This window comes from Hypomesus nipponensis, chromosome 26 (genome assembly GCF_054491055.1).
Source record: "Hypomesus nipponensis isolate SF chromosome 26, ASM5449105v1, whole genome shotgun sequence".
Classification (NCBI taxonomy): domain Eukaryota; kingdom Metazoa; phylum Chordata; class Actinopteri; order Osmeriformes; family Osmeridae; genus Hypomesus; species Hypomesus nipponensis.
In genome coordinates, this window is record NC_140386.1 from 9,197,501 (window position 1) to 9,208,207 (window position 10,707).

The 10,707-nt window shown below is 50.1% G+C and overlaps 1 protein-coding gene across 2 annotated transcripts in view; it reads left to right on the plus strand.

Annotated features, from left to right (window-relative positions):
- niban1a (niban apoptosis regulator 1a) overlaps positions 1-10,542 on the plus strand; it is a 19,772-nt gene extending 9,230 nt beyond the window's left edge. Inside the window, exons 8-14 of one of the 2 annotated variants that reach the window (XM_084692926.1) lie at positions 17-179; positions 6,564-6,751; positions 7,207-7,353; positions 7,555-7,665; positions 7,766-7,873; positions 7,943-8,054; positions 8,211-10,542. In XM_084692926.1, the coding sequence (XP_084549052.1) occupies positions 17-179; positions 6,564-6,751; positions 7,207-7,353; positions 7,555-7,665; positions 7,766-7,873; positions 7,943-8,054; positions 8,211-9,685 (2,304 nt within the window). In that variant the 3' untranslated portion in view covers positions 9,686-10,542. Of the gene's footprint in view, positions 1-16; positions 180-6,563; positions 6,752-7,206; positions 7,354-7,554; positions 7,666-7,765; positions 8,055-8,210 lie in introns of both variants that reach the window. The other variant, XM_084692925.1, reaches the window with a different exon arrangement.
- The last annotated feature ends 165 nt before the right edge of the window (positions 10,543-10,707 follow it).

The window sequence follows — 10,707 nt, forward strand, 5'->3', positions numbered from 1 at the left end:
CCGTCCGTCCGGTCAGACGGTGGAGGCAGCCTACATCCTGGTGCAGCAGGTTCTACTGGAGGGCCTGTCTGCTCTGAAGGAGGAGTGCAGGACCGCCGTGCGCCAGCAGGAGGTGCTCATGCACTCTGACATGGACCAGATCCTCAGCGCCAAAACCATGCTGGAGGGAAAGCTGCGAGGTACGCACGCTGCCTGGGCAGGAATGCCGCACGCGCACACACACACACACACACCCACACCCACACACACCTCCCCCCACACACACACACACACAGATCAGCCACAGGTCAAACTGAGGCAGCATTCCACTGGCGTGTGTGTGTGTGCGCGTGTGTGATTTTTTTGTGGGCCTGCTGACCTTGTCAAACTAGCCTCTGGGTGTGGGGTGTGGAGTGTGGGGGTGTAAAGTGTGGGGTGTGGAGTGTGGGGTGTGGAGTGTGGGGTGTGGAGTGTGGGGTGTGGGGTGTGGGGTGTGGGGTGTGGAGTGTGGGGGTGTGGGGTGTGGGGTGTGGGGTGTGGAGTGTGGGGTGTGGAGTGTGGGGTGTGGAGTGTGGGGGTGTGGGGTGTGGGGTGTGGGGTGTGGAGTGTGGGGTGTGGGGTGTGGAGTGTGGGGGTGTGGGGTGTGGGGTTGTGGGGTGTGGGTTGTGGGGGTGTGGAGTGTGGAGTGTGGAGTGTGGGGTGTGGGAGTGTGGGGTGTGGGGTGTGGGGGTGTGGGGGTGTGGGGTGTGGAGTGTGGGGGTGTGGAGTGTGGGGGTGTGGGGTGTGGGGGTGTGGAGTGTGGGGGTGTGGGGGTGTGGAGTGTGGGGTGTGGAGTGTGGAGTGTGGGGTGTGGAGTGTGGGGGTGTGGGGTGTTGGGGTGTGGAGTGTGGGGGTGTGGAGTGTGGAGTGTGGGGGTGTGGGGGTGTGGGAGTGTGGAGTGTGAGGGTGTGGGGTGTGGGGGTGTGGAGTGTGGGGTGTGGAGTGTGGGGTGTGGAGTGTGGGGTCAAATCAAATCAAATCAAATTTATTTGTATAGCCCTTTTTACACGCAAGCATGTCACAGAGGGCTTCACATACGCCCATAGAACTGCCCCTCAACCAACCTAAACCCTCAAGGAAGACAAGGAAAAACTCCCAGAAAAACTCCCAACGGGAGAAAAAATGGAAGAAACCTTGGGAGGAGCAATTCAGAGAGGGATCCCCTCCTCCAGAGACGGTTGGCAAGAGAGAGGAGCAGAACACAAGCTAAACATAGTCATACAGTGTCAATGGGTTTTAAAACACCAAAAATCCATTGTTCGGCTTTATAGACGTTGGATGGGACCTGGAAACTCGCTGTTGACCGTCATGGAGGCTGGTTTCCGGTTGACGACCTGGTCCAGCGTTGGTAGACCGACGACCAGGCAGGTCCTGACAGCTCAGACCCCCCACACCACAAGGGATGTGTGGGGGGGACAGAGAGGAGAACAGGGATTAGAGAATGCCAGGAGCAGCTAACAGTTTCAGTCGTAATAGAATGAGATCCCCACCGGTCAAGTGTGTACTAGTGCAGCAATTTAACAAAGCTAAGAGGGTATGTGATGCAGCCCCACACACCAAGACAGCGACAGCCCCCCTTGGTTGGAACATGAAATCTGTTCCAGGGGAAACAACTCTAAAATAGGTTATATTTATACGAATAAGGATGAAAACAACCAGCCCCCCGTTGTCTCCAACTAGTAAACTATAACAATTAAAATATACAGCAACGGAACTATTACAGTAACAATATACAATAACAGGTTTACTTTATTTGTAACATTTAAATGGGCAGTGTGAACATAAGCTAAAATTACAATTTAAAAGTTACATGTGATACACACATAGGCAAACGCACACCCCAGGTTTATATAGAAAGTACACACATTTAACAATCATAGGATTGACTAAACAGGAACGTTTTTAATCTAGTTTTAAATGTCGAAACAGTATCAGCCTCCCTAATTGAGACAGGTAATTTGTTCCAGAGAAGAGGTGCTCTATATGAGAACGCCCTACCTCCAGCAGTTTTTTTCTTAATTTTGGGTATTACCAGATAGCCGGCATCTTGAGATCTTAGAGTCCTTGCGGGGCAATAGGGTGCAAGGAGACCGGAGAGGTACAGTGGTGCCAATCCATGTAGAGATTTGTAAGTTAGTAGTAAAACTTTGAAATCAGCTCTGGCTTGGATAGGGAGCCAGTGTAAAGAGATAAGAGTAGATGTTATATGATCAAACTTTCTTGTTTTTGTCAATAGTCTAGCAGCAGCATTTTGTACCCGCTGTAAATTTTTCAAGTAGGTAATTGGGAGGCCAGAGAACAACACATTGCAGTAGTCCAATCGGGACGTAACAAAAGCATGTATTAGTTTTTCAGCATCATCCTTTGAGAGGAATTTTCGTATTTTGGCAATATTACGTAGATGGAAAAATGCAGTTCTGGTGATTTGTTTAATATGGTACTCAAACGAAAGGTCTGGGTCCAATGTGACTCCTAAATTTTTTACCAACTGGCTTTGAGATACTTTGACACCATCTAAGTTTAAGGTCAGATTGGATAAATTATTTCTGTATTTTTTAGGGCCGAAAATTTGAACCTCGGTTTTATCCGAATTAAGAAGAAGGAAATTTGCTGTCATCCAAGTTCTCAACCCGGAAACACATTTTTCCATAGCATGTGGAAATTCTCCAGGCTTTATGGACATGTATAGCTGAGTATCATCTGCATAACAGTGAAAATTTACCCCAGAGCTTCTAATTATGTTTCCTAAAGGCAACATATAGAGTGAAAATAACAGAGGGCCTAGAACTGAACCCTGTGGTACTCCGTATTTTACAGTAGTGCTCCTGGATGAGCAACCATCATAGTGGACATATTGTGATCTATCAGATAGATACGATCTAAACCACTGAAGTGAAGTACCAGAGATCCCAACATAGTTCTCCATACGCTCCAGGAGAATCTCATGATCCACAGTGTCAAATGCTGCACTAAGGTCTAGAAGAACCAGAACAGAGATAGAGCCCGCGTCAGAGGCTAATAATAGATCATTGACTACCTTAGCTAATGCAGTTTCAGTGCTGTGGTGAAGACGAAATCCAGACTGGAGAGGTTCATAAAGCTGATTTGAGGAGAGGTGCTCAGTTAGCTGTTGTGCCACAGCTTTTTCTAAAATTTTGGAGAGAAATGGCAAATTTGAAATTGGCCTATAGTTGCTAATACAACCTGGATCCAGGTTTGGTTTTTTAAGAAGGGGCTTAATAATAGCTTGTTTGAAATTGTCAGGGATTTGTCCAGTTACAATAGATTCATTAATAATACTAAGCATGGAAGGTCCAATAATAGGGAGAAGTTCCCTACAAAGTTTGGCAGGGAGGGGATCAAGAAGGCAGCTGATGGGTTTCGAGGAATCTACCAGCTCGATGAACGCTTCCATAGAAATAGGGTTAAAGTGGGTAAGAGCCTCAACATGCAGCATGCTGGGTATAGAGTCAAATTCTGTGTTGATGGCCACTCCTCCAGGCCTAGTCTGTAGTTTGTCCCTTATTGCATAGATTTTTTGGTCAAAGAAATCTAAGAAATCATTGGGAGAGAGATCTGAACTAACGCAGAGTGTACTTTTCTTAGTGAGTTTTGCAACAGTATCAAATAGGAACTTTGTGTTGTGTTTGTTCTTACTAATCAATTTCGAGAAATATTCTGATCTGGACCTGATGAGGACTTGCTTGTACTCAATTTGGCTGTCCTTCCAGGCCAGGCGGAAAACCTCCAATTTAGTGGTACGCCACTTATGCTCTAATTTTCGAGTGGACCTCTTGAGAGTGCGGCTTTCCTCTGAATACCATGGAGCCATTTTCTTGTCTTTTCTTTTCCTTGGTTTGAGTGGGGCAACAGAATCTAGGGATAACTGAAGAACCAAATTCAGATCCCTTGTTTTAGCATTTAATGATTTATTTGGGACGTCCAGTGCTTCTAGTGCAGCAGGTAGAATATTAGCCAGTTCCATAGCTGTGTTTGGGGTTATGCAGCGGCTAGTAGAAATATTCTGGGTGCCTCCAAGGCTCTGGCAGAGATCCATTTTAAAGGTAACCAGGCAGTGGTCTGATAATATAGGATTGTGGGGGTGGACAATGATGTCACTAATCTTGATTCCCCGTGTGAGAACTAAATCCAATGTATGCGAGTGAAGATGGGTAGGTTTAGAAACCACCTGAGTGAGACCTGTGGAATCCAATAGAGCAGTAAAGGCCTTACTTAGAGGATCTTTTGGGTCATCCACATGGATGTTAAAATCACCCATAATTAAGACATTATCAGTATATGTCACAAGATCAGCACTAAAATCTGCAAATTCCTCTAGGAAGAGGGAATACGGGCCGGGGGGCCGGTATAGAGTAACTAAACTAAATGAGGGAGGGGGGGCAATAGTAGAAGAATTAGTCCTTTTTAGAGTAGTTGGTGGTTTCATGCAAATTATCTCAAATGATTTAAAGGTATTTACGGATTTTAGGCTAAGGTTGAAGCTAGCTTTATATATCATAGCAACACCGCCACCTTTCTTTGAGACACGAGGGATGTGTGAGTACGCAAAATCCGGAGGCGATGCTTCATTCAGGGAGGAATATTCTTCAGGTTTTAACCAGGTTTCAGTGAGTCCAATCAGGTCCAGGTTGCATTCAGACATCAGATCATTAATCAAAACTGCCTTTGGGGATAGAGATCTGATGTTTAGGAGCCCAACATTCCAGTATGGGTTTTTGGCAGCTTTAGACGTAGGTAATCCTTCTGAAAAGGTGGCACTGCTATCAGAGAACTTAGTAGGAAGAGCAACGGGGGAGCAAGGCTGAATACATATCAAATTGGTATAATTCCTAATAATTGAGGGCCGGAATTTGGAAAAATGGCGGGGGACAGACACCGTCTCAATGGGAGAAACAACATCAGCATCCACGCTGGCTACACTACAAGCTGAGCTATCGGGCCCCCAACAGCTCACAACATGCCTATCAACATATCTATCAGACTCTCTAAGAGACTGTGGCCCGGCTTGTTCTAGTGAGTGTCAGGCCTGCTCTAAAATAGCTTCAATATTCCTAGACAAAAGAAAAGCACCTCTCCAGCTAGGATGGAGCCCGTCACTTTTCAACAAGCCAGGTTTGGCCCAGAAACGAGACCAATTATCTACAAATCCTAAACCCTGTTCTGAGCAAAAGCGAGCCAACCAGCGGTTGAGAGAGACAAGCCTGCTGTAGATCTCGTCAGTCCCCCTAACAGGTAGTGGGCCAGAGACTATTACTCGATGCCGACTCATCTTTTGAGCAAGGTCACATGCCCGAGCTATATTAACCTTCGTGACCTCTGACTGCCTCAGCCTTACATCATTGGTGCCGACATGAATGACAATATTCTCATACCTATCATCAGTGCGTGCGCCATGTGCCTTAGCTTGGGCCTTTGCCTTAGCCCTAGTGCTAGCCAGCACCCTAAGATTAGCTTCTATGTCGGTAGCTCTGGCCCCCGGTACACAGTAAACTGTCGCTGGTTGCTCTAATCTAATGTTACGAGTGATGGAGTCACCGATCACTAACGTCTGAGGAGTCCCACTCCCACCATGCTGCAAAGGTGAAACCGGTGGGGCTAAACTTGAGTTCTCCCTCACGCTAGGACTCCCTGTCTGTGATGTTGCGCCAGTCGCATCTAAAGTTACTAGCATACGTTCTTCCTCAAGCGACTGAACGCGACTCTCTAACAGAGTCAACTTATCGAACAAAATGGCACATGTAGGACAAAGTGAGTGGTCGTGAGACATTATAGTTAACTTACGTGAATAGTTTATGCCAACCAAGATAATCCGTCAAGAGCGTTGAGTTGGTTAGTTCAACGGGAACAGTAGCGTCGAGCTCCAACATGTGTGGGGTGTTGGGGTGTGGGAGTGTGGGGGTGTGGAGTGTGGGGTGTGGAGTGTGGGGGTGTGGGAGTGTGGAGTGTGGGGTGTGGGGTGTGGGGGTGTGGGGGTGTGGGCGTGTGGAGTTTGGGGTGTGGGGTGTTGGGGTGTGGAGTGTGGGGGTGTGGTTACAGGTGTAGAACATAGTCAGGGAAGGATGAGTAGACACACACAACAATGACAACATACCCGTCCTTTTGTTCTGTTCAGCGGTGTTGACATGGATACCTGTCTGACTGCTGGAGCTGTTTGGAAGGACAAACAATCAGGCTGCGCCTACACTGGCCTTTCTTACATGTACATATTTGCACAAACATAACTTTCCATTCTGAGAGTTTATGTAGGACTCATGCCAGGCAAAACCCCCATTAGAAATGACCTAATTGAACTTATTCAACAGTGAAATACTGCAAACATTAATATATTTCTGACCAAGGCTCCAATTTGCATGTGTCAATCCACAATATGGCAAATATGAACTGAATACAATGTAAAAACACAATGTGTAGGTCTAACACTACAGGACTGGCACAATAAGCCCGCTGTGACATTGCTTGTAAAAAGGGCAACAGAAATACAGTTCGATTTGATAGGTCTAACATGTGTTGATGTCTTGATGCAGCCAGTGTGTTGGAGCCAGCAGAGAAGTTCTGCCTGCAGAGTGTGCAGCCTTACCTGGCCTCAGTCCTGGAGGAACTGATGGGGCCAATCAGCTCTGGCTTCCAGGAGGCCCAGGAGATAACTGACAGCGAGTTGGACCAATTGTGTCAGGACTTTGCAGAAGGCGGGGTCACCGATGAGCTCAAACAGGTGTGGACTTCCTGAACCTCTAGTTTCAAAATTCCCTTCTCATGTGATCTCTCTTTTGTCCTCACAATTCCTCCCTCTCCTCTCCCCCCTCCCTCTCCTCTCCCCCCTCCCTCCCTCTCCTCTCCTCTCCCCCTCTCCTCTCCTCTCCCCCCTCCCTCCCTCTCCTCTCCTCTCCTCTTCCCCCTCCCTCTCCTCTCCCTCCTCCCTACCTCCCTCTCCCCCTCCCTCTCCTCTCCCCCCTCCCTCTCCTCTCCTCTCCCCCCTCCCTCCCTCCCTCCCTCTCCTCTCCTCTCCCCTCCCCCCTCCCTCCCTCTCCTCTCCCCCTCCCCCCTCCCTCTCCTCTCCCCCCTCCCTCTCCTCTCCTCTCCCCCCTCCCTCCCTCTCCTCTCCCCCCTCCCTCTCCTCTCCTCTCCCCCTCTCCTCTCCTCTCCCCCCTCCTCACCCTCTCCCTCCAGGCCATGGCTGTGCTGCACAGGCCTAACCTGCTGGGCTGCTACCAGAAGGTCAGCTCCCTCCAGGAGAAGCTCCAGCACCTGCAGGAACGTTTCGGTTACTCCAGCATCAGCAGCCTGATCCACAGCACCCAGATAGACCTGCAGCAGGTACACACACACACACACACACCCCACACACACACACACACACACACCCTCCATACACACACCCCCCATACACATACACACACACACACAAACATATAAAGAGACTAAGACACGCACAGAAAGCACCGTTACTGATAACTGTAATTATCAGTCACCCATCGATGATGTCAGTTGAAATGCATTGTGGGATTTGCGGTCCAGCTGATGGAGAACGCGGCATACACGTTTGAGCAGCTGGTGTACAAGGCCAAGCAGGACAACGCGGAGAGTGCCGGCTCAGCCATGGAGAAAGCCCGGCTCAGGGTGCTCAAGGTCAGAGAGCCCAGTCCAGAGAGTAAAGGTTGCTTAGTTACGGTGAGCACACACACTTACTGACCCATTGTTCCTGTGTGTGTGTGTGTGTGTGTCGCAGCAATACAACTACGACAGCAGCACGGTCAGGAAGAAGATTTTCCAGGACGCTCTTATGGCTATCACTCTGCCCTACATGAAGAAGAACCTGGCATCTACCTGCAAAACAGTGAGAACACACACACACACACACACACCATGTGTGATCTATTGTACATTAACATGGTTCTATCCCCAGGAGCTGCAGGGTCTTGAACAGTACATCTTTGCAGACCACTCCAACTTTCTCCATGCGGAGAATGTGTATGAGGGCATATTGATCCAGACACTAGACAAGGAAGTCAGCAAAGGTACAGTAAATCATCCAATACCAGTTCACCGTTTTATCATTCAATCAACAGTTTTTAACAGTCCATAATATTAAAAAAATAACATTATAATCAACATTTTCATGTGAATACTTCATTAATAGTCCACACTACTGTTTTGCTGTTACTTCTCGGCAGTGGTGAAGGAGGCGGCCATCTTGAAAAAGCACAACCTGCTGACAGAGAGCCGAGACCTCCTGAGCCAGTCCAGCCGCTCCAGCCTGTCCACCCCCCCGGTGTCCCCCCCACGGCTGAGCCGCCAGCACCCCTCCCCTCTGGCTGAGAACGGGCTGACCCAGAGACCAGAGCAAGCGGACGCCTACAGCTCGCTGTCGGAGGAGGGGCACGGCGAGGCGGGGGGGACGGACGCCTCCGACGTGTTCGTGTCAGACGTCGTTAAGGTGGAGGCCGGCCTCGTCTCGGCCGGGGCCCCTGAGCAGAGGGGCCTGGCCCCAGCAGAGCCGGGCCCCGGGGACACCAGCGCCCCAGCCGGGGGAGAGGAGGTGGACGACCCCACAGACACGTGCTCCCAGGCCGGGGAGCCACCTGGTGTTCCAGAACCTCCCGCCATCACAGGCCTGGGGTCCCCCGGCACCACAGACAGACTGGAGGCTGCGATGGAGACTGTGGCCCTGGAGAGAGAGGCTGCTGCCCCGGCCTCTGCTGATAGCCCCGACCCCAGCCCAGTCCCTAGCCCTGACCCCAGCCCCGAGTATGTCCCTAAGGCTGTAGTTGACCCAGCACTAGAACTGACCGTTACAGAGTGCCTGGCCTCTCTCACTGTAACTAGTGCAGGGGGAGAGGTTGGGATAGAGGCTGAGGCTGAGGCAGAGGCTGGGGCTGAAGAGGCTGGGGCAGAGGCTGAGGCAGGAGAAGCAGAGGGAGAAGCTGTATCAGAGGCTGGGGATGAGGCTGGGGCAGTTGAGGGAGAGGCTGTACCCGAGGCTGGGGCAGAATCCGAGGCAGAAGGAGAGGCTGTATTGGAAGTGGAGGCAGGCGAGGGAGAGGCTGAGAGTGAATGGGAGAGCATCCCTGACAGTGATACAGAGGCTCCCTCTAGTGGCGAGCAGCCTGTAACTGCAGCTGAGGAAGCTGACCTCGCCGCCCCGCCCAGCTCCGTCTCACCCCCTCCTTCCTCTCCGGACGCGCCCGCTAACAGCGACTCAGCCCCCTCGGACACTGTGGCGCCCGGTGATGATGTCACAGAAGACGCGGAGGCGGGGGAGGTCAAAAAGGGGGCGAGCAGCGGAGACAAGGTCGTCCCCGTGACCTCTGACCCGGACGCGGAAGCCAGAGTGAGCGAATCCCAGACCTCCGCTGAACCCCAGGGCTGCGACCCTCCTCCTGAACCGGCAGTCGGCCTCGAGGGAGATTCTAGCGTTAGCCACGGCGGGCTAGCAAACGCTAATCCCGTTCCAGAACCAGAAGCCAGGTTGAGTGTGGATGTAGCGTCAGACACCCAGGCCCCTGTCCCTGCCGAGCCCACCCAACAGGCACTCGAGGTGGGGGTCCTGCCGGGCCGAGCCCCGGACTGCATCCAGGAGATCCGAGACCTGGTTGTGGAAGTGATAGAGGTGGAGGAGATGGTGCAGCACTACCCTGACGCTGTGTAAGAAGGTTGGCCAGTTATGTGCCTGTTGGGGGGTGGATGCAAGGACCTGTCGGATAGACAAACTGGGATTGACGCCCCTGTTGGACCGACACATTGAACTGCGACACATATGTCCGTAAACTAGCCGATACAACATGAAGGTTTATTTACAAGCTCTATATGTGTGTATGTATAACTTGTTTATGTCCTATGGGATCAAATTGATTATACGAATCCCAGAAGAGAAACTAGGATTTGATCATATTAAATGTGTAAAGGGAAAAGTACCATTGTTTTGTTTCTCCATCCATATCGTTTTTGGATATATCAGTATGCATCTACACTTTTTGAAGCAAAGTATGATTTCTGAGAGGTCTAAATCAAGAAGGAGGAATTTGTGTGTCTGTTCGTTTGGCTTTGACTCGCTGAAGAACCCTCTTGCCACAATGTGTTCCAAAGGCCCACGGGCCAGCTCAACCCGAGCCCCACCAAGTGCCTTCAAAATACCTCGGAATTCTCTGCACAGGCGCAAGGTCGGATTCTCCAAGACCCCTTAGTTACCGTTTCTACAACGGACTTCCATCCGAAAGGGTTGCCATGGAGACAGAACGGGGAAACGGTTGGAATCCCCCGTAGCTGTGTTGGAATTCCCTCACCAAGTGCCGTGACATCAAACCCCCACATGAAGACTCGTAGATATCATTTGAAAAGGCTATGCATTCACTTATCACTTTTCTTGTAAATCTTTGATGTTTGTCCAACTGAAATTCTGTTTGTTACCGTTACAGAAAGTTTGTAAAGTTGTGAGTTGTGTGTTCGATAGGTGAACCAATGAATCCTTTTTTTCCCCTTTGGGACAATAAAATGTCCCAAAAAGAAGGTCAGTTTCCTTTTTGACGATACAAGGAATGGAGCACAATTGCTGAAGGTTAGGGTCTTTACGGGCAGTTGTAACCAAGACTGTAGTGGAGGTTAAACGTAAACGCCGATTATGCACCTCTGGAATGTTGGAATAGCGTTTACCCACCTTTAAGTGGTGTTTAC